A 19,360-nucleotide genomic window follows, 5' to 3' on the forward strand; every position below is an offset into this window, starting at 1 on the left:
TTGGCACACACGATGCCAGCGACTTAGTCCTTGGAATATACGGGACTCAATTCATACTATTAGATCGATATTGATGATACATACAGTGTCAATGACTACTATCTGATCAGATGTGGACTGATTAAAAAATTAACCTTACTGTTATTATAGGTAAAGCTATTAGATGTCCCAGATTTTTAAATCATACTTAAGTATTACAAATACAGGAAGCATTGTATAATAAAAATCCAATACCTGTTGATTAAACTACAATGTTGCAAATTATCTTATTATCATTCTAATACCTTTTGAGAATATATCATTGATACTGTTGTACTGAACAATATACTAAGTGAATGTATGATTCTTAGCGCTGGTAGTGTCCCTTGTCTATATATAGCAAAGTTAGCATTTATGAATTATTGTGGACTGGGAAATAACCAGCCTGATATAATTATTTAAGTAACTATCTTGATTATATTGTTAACTTGACATCCTAATAATCATGAAAGGATGTTTATTTATGAGACATCATAGCATCTAAGAAGGGAAGAGTCAATTAATATCATTGAGATAACAATAGACTCAACACAGCAACACGTTAGTGGACCTGCCATTTTAATATGTTGTATGTTTTGTTGATATCAATTTTTTAACCTTATATTTCACTGTTTATATTCCCCTTTAAGGGGGCTAAACTATTTTTAGGTATTAACCAATAAAAGTTATATTTTATTTTTGTGATTATATAAATATAATTTTCTGTGCGCCCATTCTTCACAACTACTTTTCCCTTTTTTACTATATGATTCAACTTAGTTGATTAGGGCTGCACCCCCGTGAACAAATGTAATATTGATTCATTGATTATATAGAGGTTTATTAGTACATCGACAACAGAGTGCAGATATATTTTTCTCCCCCTTTCCCTTTTCCCTGTATCTATGAACCTTTAGAGCTTTACAATAAAAAAAAAAAAAAGTCTCTTCAAACTCGGGTTGGTTTAGGATTCACACAAACACAGGGTCACACTGTTGAAGTCAGCCAATGTCCCTTCTGGTTGTTATGCAGCCTCCTGGTATTCACTGAATCTGTAAGCAATTTTATTGTGAAGCTTCACAGAGCGGGCACTAAGGTGCTGGGCTGCCTAGAAAAGGCCCCTAAGAAAGTATTTGTACCTCACCGGACTTCTGATATGAGCTTGGTCCCAAGTCTTTAATGGCGAAAAATCTGCTCTGCCCTCTCTTGGATTTCTTGGTAGCGGGCACACAAATACCTTTGTTACACTGAATTATTTTTGGATTTCAAATTAGCTTTGGCGCAACAGAGACATGAGTCTGTTGTTCTTCAACGTCAGGCCACATCTCCTCGTAGTACATTATATTTACGGTTTGCTAAAATTATACTCCTTTCTGCAACAAAGACTTAGTAATGGACAATTTTACTTGCATTGTATTTATTATTTTTCTCTCATTGTGTTGATTGTTCCATAAGAGTCTGCCTTTGGAAAAAAATGACATTTGATATCATACTTAATGCATTTATCATACTTAATTTCCCAAACATAATTGAACAATATAAAATAATACCTCTCTCTCTCATTAGGGCGATATTTATAGTAGGTGCTAAATATTTAATTTATTTTCAAACTGTCTATTGATGTATGCAATCTAATGATCAGGAAAATACAATTATTTATAGTGTTCCCTCTAGCTCCGGTGGGAGGCAGTGCACCGGAGCTAGAGAGGGCATGTCCGTGCGCGCGACCGAGAAGGGGGCGTGGTCATCGGAAAAGGGGGCGTGTCTATAAGACACGTCCCCTTTTCATCACTCTTGGGGGCGTGCCCGGCACTTACGGACACGCCGGGCATCCCCCAAGCCCTGCAGACAGGGAGAATAGATGTCTAGATGAATAGAACAGGGAGAATATTCTCCGGCGGTGACCGCGTCACCGCATGTTTCTCCACCCGCGGGACACTGCGTCCCGCGGGTGAGAATGGCTCCCGCAGGCTGTGAGGGCAGGGCGCTTTTTGCCCTCCTCCTGGAGGGCAGGGTGCTTTTTGCCCTCCAGAAGAAGGGCAGGGCGCCGCGCCGCGCCCCGCTAAAACAGCCTAGCGGGAACGCTATTTATATTGTGCTGGTAATAGATGTGGATGTATATTATTTTTATTTACATTTTTTTAAAAACCTATATTTACTTTAAGAACTACTTCCATCAAAAACTCTGTAGTTCTTTAATTGTAGATCAGTAACTTTTCTTTTTAAATTACAAATTTCATCTAAATTACTTTATTTTCTTATATTTCACATTGTTTGATGTCCATGAATCTGTGAATGATGTGCAAGTTGTATTTTAGGTCTGATCCTAGATAATGTGCTCAAAGAGACTGACCCGACCGTGGCTTTGGAGCTGGGCACGTACTGTGGATATTCTGCTGTCCGGATCGCTCGCTTACTGAAGCCTGGAGCTCATCTCCTCACCGTGGAGATGAACCCAGTTTATGCTGCTGTGGCCAATGAGATGATAGAGTTTGCTGGAGTTCAGGATAAGGTATTTTTAGTATGTTGTTTACTTACAGACTCTCTATTGTGAGGAAGTGTCATTACATTGAAATTAATGCACTGAGCCTGTTTGATTAATACTTTTCCCTCCACCAAAGAAAAACAAACAATTTCTCCATTTGTAATGTTGAGGAGGAACAGAATTGTGGTCTGAGACTGGTATATCATATAATTAACTAGTTTTGACAAAAACCCATGTAGTTGCCCGTACACTACGTCACTTATTAATTCTAAATTCAAACCTGAAATCTTCCTTGGAGCACCCAGCTGATGAGAAAGAGGTCGTAACATGCGGTCATGCCCCCAAAACGTCATACACGGTAGGCAGTGGCCTTGTAGTCAGGAGGCCGCACCTACGGTGCATGCAGGAGGTCCACAATGGTTCACTGGATGACTCTTTTCAATTATGGTTCCTATTCCCTCATACAGCACAGCCTCTTCCATGGATGGATCAGTGGTGTTATGTGGGCTGATTAAATTTTTCATTACTGTTTGGGTTTTACTGTTGACATTTTTGTTTTCTAATATTGTGTTTGTATGACTTTCTTTTGTCTTGTTTCTCTGCAATATATGGCTTACTTTCTATAATATTTTATCTCCCAAATCTTGGCATAAGGTGCTGACCATAGGTCATTGGTTCTCAAACTCTGTCCTCAAAGCAACCTAACAGTCCAGGTTTTAAAGATATCCATGCTAGTGCACAGATTATATAATCATACTCACTAAGGTACAAATTAAATTTGTGCTCAAGTATGGATAGCTCTAAAACCTGGACTGTTAGGGTAACTTGAGGACTGTCTGAGAACCACTGCCATTGGACATCTGAACTTGTATGTATAGCTAGATGAGGGAAGCTTACTGTAAAAATCATAGATGCTGTAACTTGTGACTTTCGGGATGTTTGCAACCGATCTACACTTTTGTCTGATTCTGAACGTAGACTTGCCTTCCCCACTGCACATTCAGTGATCACTATTGCTAGGCCCTTTGTCTGTCAACAGGCTTGAAACTGCTTATGACTGTTTATTAATCCACAATAAAAACCTAAAAAAAAAACACGTAGTTTATGTAAGAGTGTTGTGGACTTTTTATATTTTATTGTTGCAAGTTGCTGCATTATATTGCCTCCAAAAGTTGGCGTTGTGGATGAGGCATAGAGGCATTTGTGCGAATGGGGCGTGATTTATGTTACATACTTATTCAGATAATTAGGCCATAGTGTACTATAAGTAATAACATCATTATTATATACAGAACATGGTATTTGAAGTCAACTCAGTGATTGGTATAAAAAAACCTGCCTAGCCACAAAGCTTCTCATTTGCTTCTAATACCTATAGTATTAATTACTAGCACTGTATTTTGTTACTAGGAGCTGACCTACAGAAATAAGTCAGAACTATGTAGTAAAATGTAGGTATATAACTACATAAAGTGATAATGTACATACTGTATGTCATTAGAAGAATAATGTCCTCTTATTCTCCAGGTGAAGATACTACAGGGTTCCACAGAACAGATCATTCCCACACTGAAAACTGAACATAGGCTGCAGCACATAGACTTTGCATTTATTGATCATTTTAAGAACAGATACACAGCTGACACAGTGTTACTTGAGGTAAGTGAAGTTTCTGATTGGTCCTAGTCTGTGCATAAAGTATGTGTTGCCTCTCACACCAGGAGCACAGTCTAACTCACTGCAGAGTACTGTAGTATAAATGTTATGAATGATGTAAGGAAAGTGACAAGACAAATGTAGATGAACCAGCCTACACGCTGCATTCTGAGACCGATTATAAAGTACCTACCTGTCCTTATATTTTCTGAGTGCGTAGGAAATCCTTTAGGCATAGGTTTTACCCACAGACAATACACCCATCTGCAGAAATATTAATGAAGAACTCCACCTTCAATAACATGTGTTGGGAATGATTTCAGAGACTGCCCAAATACGGATATTTGAATGGCCAGGGTGTTAGGCCTACAAACGCTTGAGGGATTTTGATAGTGTGATATAAATGTAACACTAACACTACAATGTAAATAATGCAAAACTATCCGTCCTGCGTCCACAACCTCTCCCATGTCCAATATCCTCTCCCTTGTGTCTCCACCTCCCTGTCATGCTTCCTGTGATACGTCACCTGTTTCTAGTGCCTCACATGTACCAAATATCTTTCAGGTCTCATTTGTGTAGTCGCCTGTTCCCTTATAGCTCGTGTCCCTTCAATGTTACATGCTGTAATGTCTCCCATGTGTTTCTCTACCTTTACCTTATATTTCCATGTGTCCCTTCTCCTTTCCCTTATCTGTTTCTTTGCCTGCCCACTATCTCCATGTGTCCTATCTTCATCCCAGGTACCCCCACTCTCTCCCCGCCCTGTGTGTGCATTACCCATTAGTCACTTCGCCAGCAGGAATTTACAGTATAACTAATAGTTTGTTTTTATCCATAACATTTGTAATTTATAGATGACCTTTTATTCTTACAATATAAACTAATATAACAGAAATGTATTACAAGCAATAATTTCAGTAATATAGGCCACATGCTTGAGCTTTGATTGTATGAATGGCGTTTTCCTTAGTCCCTCTAAAATTATACTCAGAAAATCAACATAAACAAGCAATAATAGGCAGAAGAAATGGCCTCGTATTCCCATTAGCAATTCCCAATGAAAGCAGCGCAAGGCCGTGAAAAAAAAACGAAGAAAATATATTGCCATGACAACCTGATGGTTCACCAAGGAGTTGATAATTGATACTAAAGAATAAAATAGCTAAAGCTGCAGGGACTTGGAGTTATTCTAGTGAGCTAGTTTATATAACAAAATCACATACTCAAAGGGCTTATAAGCTCAGTGTGAAATGTCAGCGCTCTCACCCATCTTCTAAAAAAACTAAAGCACTGAGAGAACAAAATACCTAATTGTTAAGATATATAACTACATATAAAGGATAGGGTTTTACAGAATACCTATTTACTTCCCAATACCTACAAATCTATTTCTCCACCAGCAGAAAATACTACAAGAAAATGGCTACCACTGATAAACTGGGTCAGCTGATTTTACACATTAATTAGCATTGTTCTTCCTCTTGATAACTGACCGCTCAGATTTTCCTGCATATGTAATATAAAATTAGATTCAGTGACTTATCTAACAGGAAAAAGGCCTACACTACAAGAAAATGTCCACCACTACTCAGCACACAGATTATTGCTGGTAGGTGCACTACAAGAAAATGCCTGCTGCTCTTCTACACTATGGACAAATGTTACAGTGCCCCTGTGATTTGAGCTGGACCTGAACTTTTACCTGCTCAGGGAGCAGTGTCTCTTAATCTTTTGGTCACATGCACTGAGAGTAAAGCAGCTGCCTGTAGAGCAAGTGACCAGCTTCAGAGGAAGAGGGGAGAAGAAGTGCCATTATAGCAAACCACTTTGATCAACACACATACATATAATATATAAATTATATCATAATGGTGAAATGTGAGTTAAAAAAGAGCTTGGTGCTTAGCCCAAGACTGAGGTGATACGATTACAAAAATACACTTACCTGATGTACTTGTTTTATGCAATTGTATGTTGTTTTCCCTCATTTACTAATTGTTTGATGTATGTTTGTCTTATGGACATGCTACAATAAAAATACTTTGGGAACAAAAATACACTTTCCTTCACTTTTGTAGTCTGTAGAACCAGGCAATTTAAATGTTTTACATCAGCAAATATGAAAAGGGAAGAAAAACATACAATAGTGTAAAACCATAAAAAACCAAAGTGTTAGCCACACGTATTTCTAGCCAATGAGAGTGTGAAAAATAACTCTGATTTAGTAAAGGAAACCGGTATTAAACCCCTTTTGGTAATGAGCCTGTCACATGAGAGTCTCAGGTATTGCTAGAAAAGCACATTAGCAGCACCTGTCCTGGTTTCTCCTCAAACTACGAATGGATAACCCACAGGGATTCATGAAATTATATATAAATTTCCACAATAGTACATTCACTTTATAAAAGTGTATGTTTAACAGAACAAGATAAATGCATGAACAGAATAAAATTATACAAACGGGATTTGTACAGATAGCAGTAAATCAAAGTGATGTAAACAAAGTTCAGGGGGCTCCAGAACTGCCCTTTCCTTCCCGAGATGTTGACAGGGATGTTGCAAAGCTGATAAGCCCAAAGAAGTGGGTGACGCGTTTTGAGTCACAGTGGGATTTATTTCTTCAATCCGATTGCTGTCAACATCCTAGTAAGGAACCCCCTGGACATTTGTTTACATCCCTTTTCATGTTTGCTGACATCAAAGATTTCAATTACCTACTGCAGTTGCACAGACTACAAAGGCCAAGGGAATCCCCATTACAATATCATTAGTTTTTAAGGGTAGAACCAGGGGTAACTGTAGGTGGTTCCTATAGTCACCCCCTTATCTACAGCATCAGTCAGTGTCCTCATATCTTTCTTATATACAGTATAATATATATCATCTTTTTGTGGAATATGTTTTTATTGCAAGAGGCACATGGAATATACAAAACATTTAGCATTGACACAAAAGCATGTGTCAGATATTAATAGCAAAAGGAAAGGCAACAATAGGCTTTGGCAGTATTTCCATAACAAGAAACAGAGGGATGAAAGGGTGGGAAGAGACCTCACCTGAGACAAGGGACCTGAACAGCATTACAACATGCTGGTAAAGCAGCGCAGGGATCTAACACCCCCCTCTCCCAGCAAGAGAGAGGGTAAATACAAGTAGTCTGGGAGCAAAAATCCAAATTTAGTGGGAAACGTCTGTATAAGTTCTGGATTCCCTAAACAGCAACCAGGGGCCCCGGTCTTCACTGAATTCCTCATGTTTATTGGCTTACTGTCCATATAATGATCGAGTCTACAGAACCATTTCCTAATTATGGGTGGAGGTGGTTCTCCAGTGAACAGAAATCACTGCTTTAGCAGCACTATTGAGATGTTTAAGGAGTTACTTTTTATAGCAGAAAATGGGGCATTTGAGAAACAGAAGGAGGAATCTACAACATGGATGATCTCCTTAGTCAATTCCAGTACCAAATCCCAGAAGGGGCGGAGAGCCAGGCAGTTCCACCAGATATGTAAGGGGGAACCTAAAGCATTAGTACATAACCAACAGGTGTTAGAGACCCCAGGAAACATATGTGCAAGAACACTAGGGCACCTACACCATCGTAATAATACTTTAAATTAATCTAGCTGGATCCCGAGGTCACACACCCAGTCCACAGTAAAGTTAGGTAGTGCCTTGAAAGTGTCCTCGATCAAGAGTTGTACCTTACATACAGGAATTGGGTCGGCCGGGAGGGGGTCAAACAAAATGGTTCAAAGGTGTTTGGGGGTCTAGAACATGCCCCAAGCATATCTTTGCCTTGCAGATAATGTTTGATTTGAAGATCGCACCATCCCTCAGAATCTGGCAAACACCATGTAGACTGAATATCACCAAAGGCAGACACACCCGAAGAGCTAAACAGTTGGCAATCAAGTGAAAACCCTGCCCGTGTCCATGATGTGAACGTAGAGGTAGTAGTACCTGGGGTGAAGTCAGGATTGCAAAACAGTGGCATCAAGGGATAGAGTACAGAGGATAAACAGGATCGCCCCCAAAAGATGATTCCAAAAAATCCGCATTGGGCCTATAGTTGGATGAGAAATAATAGGCAACTTTGACAGCGAGGGGAGAAATAGGGCAGGGAACTCTTGCCAAATTTGAGATTTAGTTTTTAAATATGCAATTTGGGGAGTAAGGTTTAACAATATAAAGTCAGCCTCAGAGTGTGAAATCTGTATACCAAGGTACTTAAATTGAGTACACCACCTAAGGGGGAAGATATAAGCAAGAGTATCAGGAAGAAGAGGAAAGACAACAGACTTGTCCCAGTTTATATGAATACCCGAATATAAACCATAGCCTTCCACCAACTCAAGGAGAGCATGTAGAGAAGTCCCCATATGCATGAGAAACCGAATCATATTATCAGCATACAGACCAATTTTTTCCTCCCATAATTTGAAAACCAGATATCAATGAGGAGGCTCTGACAGCACAGGCCAAAGGTTTTATACCAAGGGGAAATAAAGGGGATAACAGGCAGCCCTGTGCTGTCCCATTAAATTCAGTCAGTGCTGCCAATGCAACAGCAGCAACATGTGGTCAGGCATTGTCTTGGAGCAAAAACTACTGTATTATTTCTTCAGAAAACTTGGTCTTTTCTTCCTCATGGCTCCATGCAAATGGGTTTTCAGGATGTTTCCATAGTAGTCACCATTAATTGTCTGTCCACAGAGAACCCAGTGCTGTAGGATCATATAGTGCTCATCAAAGAGCAGCAGAATCACACAGAATTTTTTGGGCGGAGGCGAATTTGCGTGTTTTCATACACTGGACTGCTGATTGGATTCCGGATCATAATGACTAATCCACGATTTGTCACACGTCACAATCAATGTCAGGAAATCTGGTATCCTTGTACGATTCTACTCGTTGCATCTGCTCTTCCGTGAGATTTCTGGGTACCCACCTGGCACACACGCGATGCATTTTCAGTTCCTTTGTCACAATATGCTGAACCCATTCGAATGAGATGCCACGTCAAGCCGAAAGTTTGCGTAAGGTTAACCTTCTGTCATTTTGCAACATCTCTGCAGCTTTGGCAATGTTGACATCTGTAACCACGATGAATTGTGTCCCAGAACGCGTTTCGCCAATCACTCGCGTATTTCCCTCTATGATGTGCTTCCACTACCAAAATACTGCAGCACGGCTAATTGTTTCTCCACCGTATGCTTGCCGTAACATTTCATGAGTTTCATTTCCGCTTTTTCGAAGTTTAACACAGAATTCAATCACACATCTGTGACGTAATCTCACAGACATGTCTTCCTTATCCGCCATGATGAAACGTACGAAGATTTCCAATTGCTAACACCAAACATAGAAGACTACAGCAGTCCAACCGCAGGTTCAGACTCATCGATGTATGAGCTTCACAATAATCAGCATAGTGTTGCCACGTCTACCTATGGGACAGAAAAACAGGCAGTCTCATTACTTTTCAGTCAGCCCTCATACCTATGTATCTAAGGCTAGAAGGGTGCCAGGAGAGTGCAACGGAAATCTTCAGACCATCCACCCCCTGGGAAGGTGCATTTAAATTAATAGCTACATATTTTTTAAAGTTTATCTTGAAATTAGAGAGTGATCCAAATCTATGGAACTCAAATCTAAAATATGAATAGATACAGTCGGATTGCAGGGGATGGCCAGAAGTTCATCAGCAAACAATGCCAGTTTATATTCACAATGACCTATATGTAGGCCAGAAATTTCAGGATTAAATCAGATCTAATCAGATCCAATCTATTCTATTAAAGGCCTTTTCAGCAACAGTTGATAGTAACACAATTGGGATGTTGTCAGAGACAGCCAAATGCATAAGCTCAATAACTTTGGTTGTACTTTCCCAAGCCTCACGCCCCATCACAAAACTCATCCGGTCAGAGTGAACAGGTGTGGGTAACAAAACCTGAAGCCGAATGGCAATAATTTTCGCAAACAACTTGATGTATGAAGGAGAGAGAGAGGTTTAAGGCTGGGACACTGAGCCGGGTCCTTGCCCTCCTTGTGAATATGTGCTTCGAGGGATTGCTTTGAAAAGCCTTTCGCATCAGAGATTATGAGGAAGTTCCATAGATTTGAGCATTTATAAATGCAACTTTTTGCTTTTAAAGATACGAGCCTAGTTGGATCAACTTTCCACAAAGTACACACTTGTGAGCTTCCCAAGTGGTGATACTAGAAACCTCAGCAATTTTCCAGTATATTTAAGTCTTGCACATTTATGGACATGACTTTAATGGTCTTCGGATTAATGTCGGCTGCCATAGTAATGGTCAGATCACCCCAGATGAGGAGTTGAGTGAGGGGAAAAGATGAGGAATACACTGGTAGAGGGAGAGACACAGCACAAAGCAATTAAAAGCATACAATACAGGAAATGAACACATGAAAGAGCAAACAATAACTGCCTCTTGTAGATCTGGATGTGTGGAGCACATCCAAATCCTAGGGAAATCATGTGTGGTGTGAGGGGCATCGGGGATTGGTGACAGCGACAACTAGAAAACAATATAAACTATGAAATGGGTAATGCAAGCATGTAAATTAAAGTGCCAAACAGTATGAAATGTGTTTGGCACTTATAAACGGTGAGATTCTATCACAGAATAGTAGATGGCTACAAGGACCCTCAAATGTAACATATTTTCTTGTAGATAAAATAATAAACATATAAACAATGTGTATGTTTAAAGAGCCATATCTGTTAAAGGAATACAATTTGCTCACTGATCCTGGGAAACCATAAGGAGTCCAAGCAGAACACTGGACGATGCAACAGAAAAACTGCCCAAAAAGTTAAATACAACAAAACAACCATTTAAAACAAGGGTACTGAATATGCACTACAGGATCCACTGGAACCAATAAACTGAAGAAGTATAGGAAAAGAACTTAGGTGACGGATACACTGCAGCTCGAATGATGTCAGCAGTCAGACAACATGCTGAAGGGTCATCCAGGTAATTGGATCCCCGGAAGGGTTCCATAGGTGTATAGAACCTCTGTGTCCACCAGCTGCCATCCCTTGACTCCAGGGTTGAAAGGAGGTGGAATAGAGCAGAGAAGAGGATCCTGCCAGTCAGGAAGTTGGATAAGTGGTATGCCCAGGGCCGAACAGAAGGAGAGGAGATCGATGGGATCTCATGTGGTGAGCAACTGACCTCTGTGGAATACTTGGAAGCTGAAAGGGAATCGCGATCTATATTTAATATCCAATGTCCGCAGTCAGGGGTCACAGGATTCTTACATTTTTAAGGGTGGCCCAGGAAAGGTCCTGAAAATGTTAATCTTCTGGCCATCATTAACAATACTATTACAGAGTTCTGGTGCATGGATTCCTTTTGACAGAAATAATGTAAATGGCAAATTACATCTCTGGGTTTATCTGTTGGTGCTCCTCTAGGCCAAAGTGCCCAGTGTGCCCTGTCAAACATTATAGTTGAGCCAGGGGCCTGTTCCAAGATCTCGTTAAAAATTCTGGTCAATAAGATCCTGAGTTGGAATGTCCACCGAGATGCCCTGGACCCTCAGGTTGTTCCTCCTGCCTCCATGATTCAGGTCATCTAGCCTGCTGTGAAGAACTTTAAATTCAGTGGTCTGACGAATCAAAGCCTCCCGTATACCATTCTGGAACTTAACTCTGGTGCCCAATTGCGAAACATTGGTTTGGATAGAGGCAATTTCTGTATGGACCGCATTGTATATCCTGCATTCCAATAGCTCAAAGTCCTGTTTGTTGGCATAGATCGCAAGAGTTGCAGAACTTGGATAATGCTTCTTTTTCTTAGGACATGTTGACTTGAAGAGGATCCTTCAGTTGAGAAGGCATGTCCAAGTATAAGGAACATGGGGAAGGTGGTGTGCGATTCTCCAGTTGTAATTGTAAAGCTACAGTAGACTGCTTCAGGAATTGCCTCATAGTAGGGGGCTGAAAATCCGTTAGATGTGGGCACACAGGATATTCAGCATATTGGATTGGCAGCTTTGGTCACTATTTTGAATATATTATTGATCGGCTCTTAAGAACTTCAAACAACAGATGCATCTGAGACCTGAGTTTCATTAAGGTTGTCGCGGAGGACTGATGGCGGGTGGGGTATTCATACACCACTAACCGAAGCCCAAACCCAGAGTTTTTGTGGGACTATGCACCTAAAGATTATCATCAAAGGTAAATCATTACCTCTCAGTGACTCTAAACTGTGGGCCTGATTCAGAGATGTACACTAATGCAATCGCAATTGTATACTCTCACAGATCTGCTAATGCCTTCCAAAGCACAGCCAAGCATAGGGACGCCCACTGCTGCCTTCTCCTATCCGTCAGACTATGTACAACAGCGCAAACATCAGTAACAGCCACATAGATCTGGTAGCCATGCTGCATATGCGGCGTCTGACTGGAGCTCTCATGCTGCGAAGGCGATCGCTAATTTAGGCACGCTATGGAACGGTGTTTAAATGGGCAGACACTTCTGCTTCTCCAGCCCCCCCGGTTACCTCCCCCAAATGCTGACTACCTGTCTCTCACTGTACAAATGGATCCTCTGTGCAAGTGTAATCACAAAACAATCGTTGCACAATGGCTAACAATCACTCGATCTGCATACAAAATCGGCATTGCGTGCATCTCGGAATCAGGCCCTAAATCCATTCACCCTATAGAGCAATAGTGTACACAATTTCCCACTCTTATATGGTGGTAGAAATACAGAAAGACACTGTAGGGGGCTATACACGTGGGACCCACTTTTATCATTCAAAATACTGAACCCTGACAGGGGCATCATTACAACTTGGGCAATTAAGTTTATACTGTTAAGGGGGGCGCCTACGTTTGGACAATTTATGCTAAGAAAGATATACCTTACAGGAGGATAAAAGACTGTTATTTCAATGACCACCTTATCATTTTTTAAAGGAGACGATTCCTATTACTTTATTAGGGGTATTCGATATGGAGCAAAAACTATTTTCGGAGGTTTTGGTTTTACACCGTATTCAATTTCAAAGACTTTTCGCAGGTTCGAAAAGTCTTTAAAAAAAAACGGGGATAACTTTTCACCACTGAATAGGTGGCGAAAAAAGTGCATAATTGGGGTTTAGGGGTGCAGGCTTAAAAAAAAAAATAGCCTGCATCCCTGCAAATGTCATATAAAAATTAACTGTGTCAAAAAAAGTTTTTAAAAAAATAGGGACACCCCAAAAAAAATAATTTAAAAATTGGGGTGAAAACAAAAAAAAAAAGGAAAAAAGTGTTTAAAAATAGGGAAAAAGGTTCAGGGCTATTCTGCAAGTATGCGGCAGGTGTTTTCTAGAATAGGCTATTAGGGGCAGGTGCATAGTTGCAGAATTTTTTAAAACTTACTTTAGGGACATAAAAATATGCTAGTACCCATTTTCATGTACCCCAAATTTGATGGGACTATTTAAAAAAACAAAAAAAAACCCCTAAGTGCTCTTCTGCAACACTTCTTCAGTGTCGTGAAAAAACACCTGCTGCGGCTATTTAAATCCCCGACTTTCATTTGCAGGCTAATACGGGGGTACCCATAGTGATCCCCCATGTTTTTACAACTTTAGGGGGCCCTACAATTTATTCCAGGAAAAAAAATTTTTTTTACACAGATCCCACTTCGCACCTTCCCGTTTTCGTAGGTTTCATATTGAATACGGGGATAAAGCGGGTGTGCGCCCGATACTTTATCCCAGGAAAATCTCCGATGTGGAGCGAAAAGTCCAGCATGGACTTTTCGCTCCCATATTGAATACCCCTCTATATGTAAAAGGTCCTCTTTTATCAGGACAATATGTGTTTTGATTAGATATTAACTTTTTAAATATATTTTCTACATTGCCATTACCAGCTAATTGTGTCTAAAAATGTATTCTAATTAGTTACATTGTATACACCTGTTGTGCTTTATTACATTGTATAAAAATTGTATAGTTACAATTATCTGAGTTTATTTTCTCATAAAATAGTATTTACAGAAGTGTGCTCTGCTATTTTCTGCCATATGAATTCTACAATGGATATTTATTAGCACGGATCACCTTGGTGTGTGTATTTTTCAAAGAAGCAAATAAGGCAAAGGATTTAGGCAGAGGTGTAGTCAAGGACAATCCGAGGTTGGTACACGAATAGTAGATAATAGGATGCAGCAAATTACTAGATTACGGACAGGAGCACAATTAGCTGGTATGGAAGACCGGAACAGGCAAGGCTTATATACAGTAGGAAATCAAGCGTGTGGAGCTAGACCAGAAGGAGAACAGGTAAACTGAGCTAGAACACAGAGTGAGGGCAGGGAGCTGTCAAACAGCCAGATAGTTCAGTCAGCAGAGCAGCGGTCTCCAGAGGCAGCTCTGAGTTTGAATCCTGACAGACTGCCTATGTGATGCCTCATTGATTTTTAATGGTCCCAAGGAAATTAATGGGTCTCAATCCCGACAGCAAATCCCGGCAAGGGATTTAAGATAGGCATCGAAATACCGACGCAGATCTTAATCCCGATGCCGGAACGCCAGCCCTAATGAAGGTAAGTCCAGGGCGCCCTTGGTATTAGCCATGGGAGGAGTTTTTTATTAGGGGTTCTAGCGGGGTTAGGTTTTTTTGGGGGGGGATTAGGTCTAGGCACCCCTAGGGGGGAGGGTTAGGTTTAGGTAGCAGTCAGAGGGGGCTAGGTTTAGGCACCCCCGGGGGGAGGTTAGGGTTAAGCACCACATATTGATACATTGACTCCCAGAAGAAGGCTTTAATGGCTGAAATGCGTTGGGGAACACTACATAGTACCTAAACATACCAGGAGACTCTAAAGACTTTCTATTTCCATTCCCTCGATGAAGCATTAGACGAGCCGCGGTCACGTGATTTACCCCGGAAGTCCCTGACAGGAGAGGAGACACACACAGAAGGAACGGAGTACCAACAGGTCCAGGGAGGTAAGTCTCTATCAGGAGGGGGTGCACGGCGAATGGTTCACTTGAGCCCTAACCGTAACATCCCCTTGCCAGACGGCAGCATTCCCCTCTAGTGCACATTGTCGGTGGACGGCTGTTAACTCAGATGCACCGCTAGCATGTGTTCCCGAAGAAAGAACGCTGAGTCCACTTATAATAATACAAATAACTAATAACTACCGTACTCCTTGCCCTGGGCAACTCTAATTACCGCTCACTTAGTTACTGTACAAGACCAGCGATACGCCACAGCTTTTTACTGTCATATCCTCCTTGGCAATTACTCACTGGCATTTACTTGCAGTCCATTGGGACTGGCTCCAATATACTTATCCTCGATTAGAGCTTCAGGATATATTAACAATTAACATCTACCATCTGAACTGCACTTAAGCTATTGTGACTGATATTTTTTCATTTTAGTTGGTGAACCCTTGTGGTTGTTAGGTGGTGTTTTTCCATTGGCTTAATAATGTTAATTTTACTCATTTGATTTAGTACATGTATGACTATTGTTTATTGATCACGTGCATTAGTGAAAACTCTTTCTGCGATTACATTATATGCATACGTCATTGTAGCTGAGCGCAGTATATTTTATATATATATATTATTGTAATTTATGGTTGATAGCTCACTGTACAACAAATTAATACTTTTAATTTGTTTCCTTTCTAAAAATAGTCATACATTACTAATTTGAGGTAAAAAAACAAATGATTTCAGAATGTTTTTACTAGCTCTATTTTTTGAGCTACGCTACTTGCACTATACTGTATGTACATTAGTAATATAGTCATAGTGAAAAGCTATTTTAAAATAATATGATATTTTCTTGATAGAATATAAATAACAGTTGTTTTAATTCAATCAATCACAAATAATAACCCAAATCTAAACAAACATACAGCATACAAAACAAACATACAGCATACGAAACAAACATACAGCATACGAAACAAAACATACAGCATACGAAACAAACATACAGCATACGAAAGTGCTATCTAATATAGTGGCCTATTCATGGGGGTGCTTTCTCTTTGCTTGTCGCTTGTACTCCTCTTCTGGGGCATCTCTTGTCACTGTCCAACAGTAGTGATTCACCTACCCTGATATCTTTGTTCCATTGCTGAAATGTCTTGGTAGAATCGCTCACTATACTTGTCACTCAGTGCACCACAGTTATCTTGTGTGGGTAATCCTGTGAATGGCATATATTTGAATAGGGGAGGGGACAAATAACTGATTCATTTAGTTGGGTCATTAGGCCCCGCCCCCTCTGAGCGGAACGCAGATTGCTGGTAAGATTCTCTCCGTTCTGCCCACTTCACTAGGAATACCCCTACATCGTCATAAATGGGCTATTTCTCGGAACTCCGAGCTAACTGAGAGTTTTAAATGTCATATTTATTGTTTGCATGCTGAAATCAATTAGAAGTAACTATTTTCACATCGGAAACATTTTCATTGTTGTGCAGTGTAGTCAGCTATCTTATACAGCAGCTCGCTGATAACATCTGTAACCATCTTACTTAGTGCGCAGGTACAATCGACTTTAATTCTATATTCATTTATATAACTGTCCAATTTATGGCATGGCATTTTTTTCTTTAACTAACGTTAGAAAGTACAGATTATTATGTGTGAAATATAATGAAACACTTATGGGTCAATTCAATTACCTGTGAGCTAATGGCATGGAAACGCCAACACCGACACATCAACTTGCCCTGAATTTGCACATCCCAGGGCTGCGTACAAAAATTGCCAAACAAAAATCTGCGAGCTCAAGGCTAAAGTACAACATATGCTCGGACTTACACACGGGCCGATCTGCCTTGCTGCTAATTAAATGGACTCCTTAACGTGAGATTGATAAATGCAAGTATTATAGTTTAATAATTGTAATAGAGTTTACCAGCATATAAAGTAGTGATTCAATACGCTAATGGTATTTAATTGTGGCTTCTTATTTCTTCTGTCCAGGAATGTGGTTTACTCAAGAAGGGATCCGTGTTATTAGCAGACAACGTTGTGTATCCGGGAGCTCCAGACTTCCTCGAATATGTTCGGAACAGTGGTCATTATGACTGCACCAACTTCCCATCTCATGTTGAGTATACAGATAAGGCAGATGCATTGGAGAAGGCAGTGTTCAAAGGATAGAGTTGTGAATAACTCCTAGTGAGAAAAGGGTCAGCTAAATACAAGAAATGCAGCGTAGTAAAAACAGAATATTTACAGCCATTTAGCTGCTAGAACTGGCAGTTACAATCGCTACATGAAGGTTTTACAGTGTGATCTATACAAATGTACCAAAAGCACGACACCATATCTGCATTTTATGAAATTAAAACAAGGCATCCTACAGCAGTTATCAAACTGCACTGGACTAAATACTTATAGTATAAATAATCATTTGCTGCCACTGTCGAGTCTTATTTACAGCTTGTATACATCTAGAATTTCATTGACATTGTTGTAAATGACATGCTGCATCTTAAGGTCTATGTACTAATTATTGGAGACAGATAAAGTGGACTGAAATAAAGTACCAACCAATCAGCTCATAACTGTGACTTTACAGGCTGGGTTTGAAAAATGACAGTTAGGTGCTAACTGGTTGGTACTTTATCTTCATCCACTTTAGCTCTCTCCAAGGCATAGTACATAGACCCCTTAATCTTTAAAAACCATTCAATTGAAGTTCCTGATTGTGAAATCTTAAGGCCTATAGGAGCACAATAACATTTTTGTTCTTGTAAATAAATGAATGTGATTCAGTGAAAGATGAGAATATCTGGTCAGTTTTGCAGACTACAAATAGGACAATCCTGCGGGATTATTATATAGCTTGGTTACAATGTGGGTAGTTTACTTACGTGAGATCCATCTGTTTAGCCTGCGCTAATGAAGGCCAGCAAAATCTAAGTGTTGCTTGTTGTACTAGGTTGCTCTCCAATAAATCAAAACCTAGATTTATTGCCCCTATTTGGACATTTGCTACTATTATTATTGTACTTTTTCTTCTTCATGGTCTATAGGGATCCACAGGGATACCATGGGGATATTATGGTTTGAGACCAGGCACCAAACAGTTAAAGCTTCAGCTCCTGGGATGCCTTGGGTCCTCCTCCATATATACCCCGCCCCTTGCCATAGGACTTCAGTTGTTCGTTTGGTGCGGCAGGATCAAGACACACCATTGTAACGGGACTGCTCTGGCAGTCCTAAGCTTTTGTTTTATTTTTGGTTTTTGGGTTGGCAGTACTAAACTCCATCTACCTCCGCCGGGCCGCGACACTAGTAACTGGGCTGGTGATTTCAGCAGGTCGTGGCTAAGCTTGCTAGCCACAATGCTGCGGCCTGGACTGCAACCAGATGTACGGAGATGTCAGGTAAGGAGATTCCTCACTTACGGGAATTGCACGCGGGAGTCCTTGCTTCTGGTGTCAGAGATGCACCAGAAGCCGCAGCTGTCAGGGCCCGGGATTGTCAGTGTTCTCTCTACACCACCGGGACCTTATCGTCTGACGCCGGGGATCGACAGCGGACACTTCTGCCACCACGAGGCCAGCATACCCGGCTTGGTAACGCAGCTTAGGGTAGGTAAGCACTCCCCCGACCCAGTCCCTACGAAGTGTTTCGCAGTCTGGGTTGCTCCGCCTATCCTCCACGTGTATATGAGACGCTCATATATTCGGTCCATGCTCAGTGCGCCCTGTAGCTGTTGGTCTCAGGAGGCTTTGGGACAGTCTCCCTGTATACCTCTACCTTGGTTAAGTTATATAGTGCTGTATATCCTACCATTCCTTTGTGTCTGTGTAGTTGATTTAGAGTCCATTGTAATTAGATTATATATGCATGGTATGCGAGTGTTTGCTAGTGCTATTGACATTGTCTTTTATTTCTGTCTGTCAATTATAACTATCACTGTTTTCTCTCCATCCTCTTGGGGTGGAGGTCTTTTTCTGAGTATGTCACATTCATTAAGATTTTGTGAAAGCTGTCACATAACATTGCGATTATTGCCTTTATTTTGAACATGTCAAAAGATAAATGTATCCAGGAGGGGGAGCACTCTGTGCTGGTTTCATGTAAATTATGTACGGCTTATTTGTCCCCTCAGGACATTAAGGAAGGTTTGTGTGTTGTCTGTCGTAAAGAGCCACCTAACCAGTCC

The 19,360-nt window shown here is 40.6% G+C and overlaps 1 protein-coding gene across 1 annotated transcript in view; it reads left to right on the forward strand.

Moving 5' to 3' along the window:
• The window catches only part of COMT (catechol-O-methyltransferase), a 41,504-nt gene extending 23,336 nt beyond the window's left edge, over window positions 1-18,168 (forward strand). Inside the window, exons 3-5 of the mRNA XM_088476669.1 lie at window positions 2,337-2,530; window positions 4,031-4,162; window positions 17,164-18,168. Of these exons, the coding sequence (XP_088332795.1) occupies window positions 2,337-2,530; window positions 4,031-4,162; window positions 17,164-17,343 (506 nt within the window). The 3' untranslated portion in view covers window positions 17,344-18,168. The remainder of the gene's footprint in view (window positions 1-2,336; window positions 2,531-4,030; window positions 4,163-17,163) is intronic.
• Window positions 18,169-19,360: the final 1,192 nt, after the last annotated feature.

This window comes from Taudactylus pleione, unplaced genomic scaffold, assembly GCF_031769625.1.
Source record: "Taudactylus pleione unplaced genomic scaffold, aTauple2 ptg000191l, whole genome shotgun sequence".
Taxonomy (NCBI): domain Eukaryota; kingdom Metazoa; phylum Chordata; class Amphibia; order Anura; family Myobatrachidae; genus Taudactylus; species Taudactylus pleione.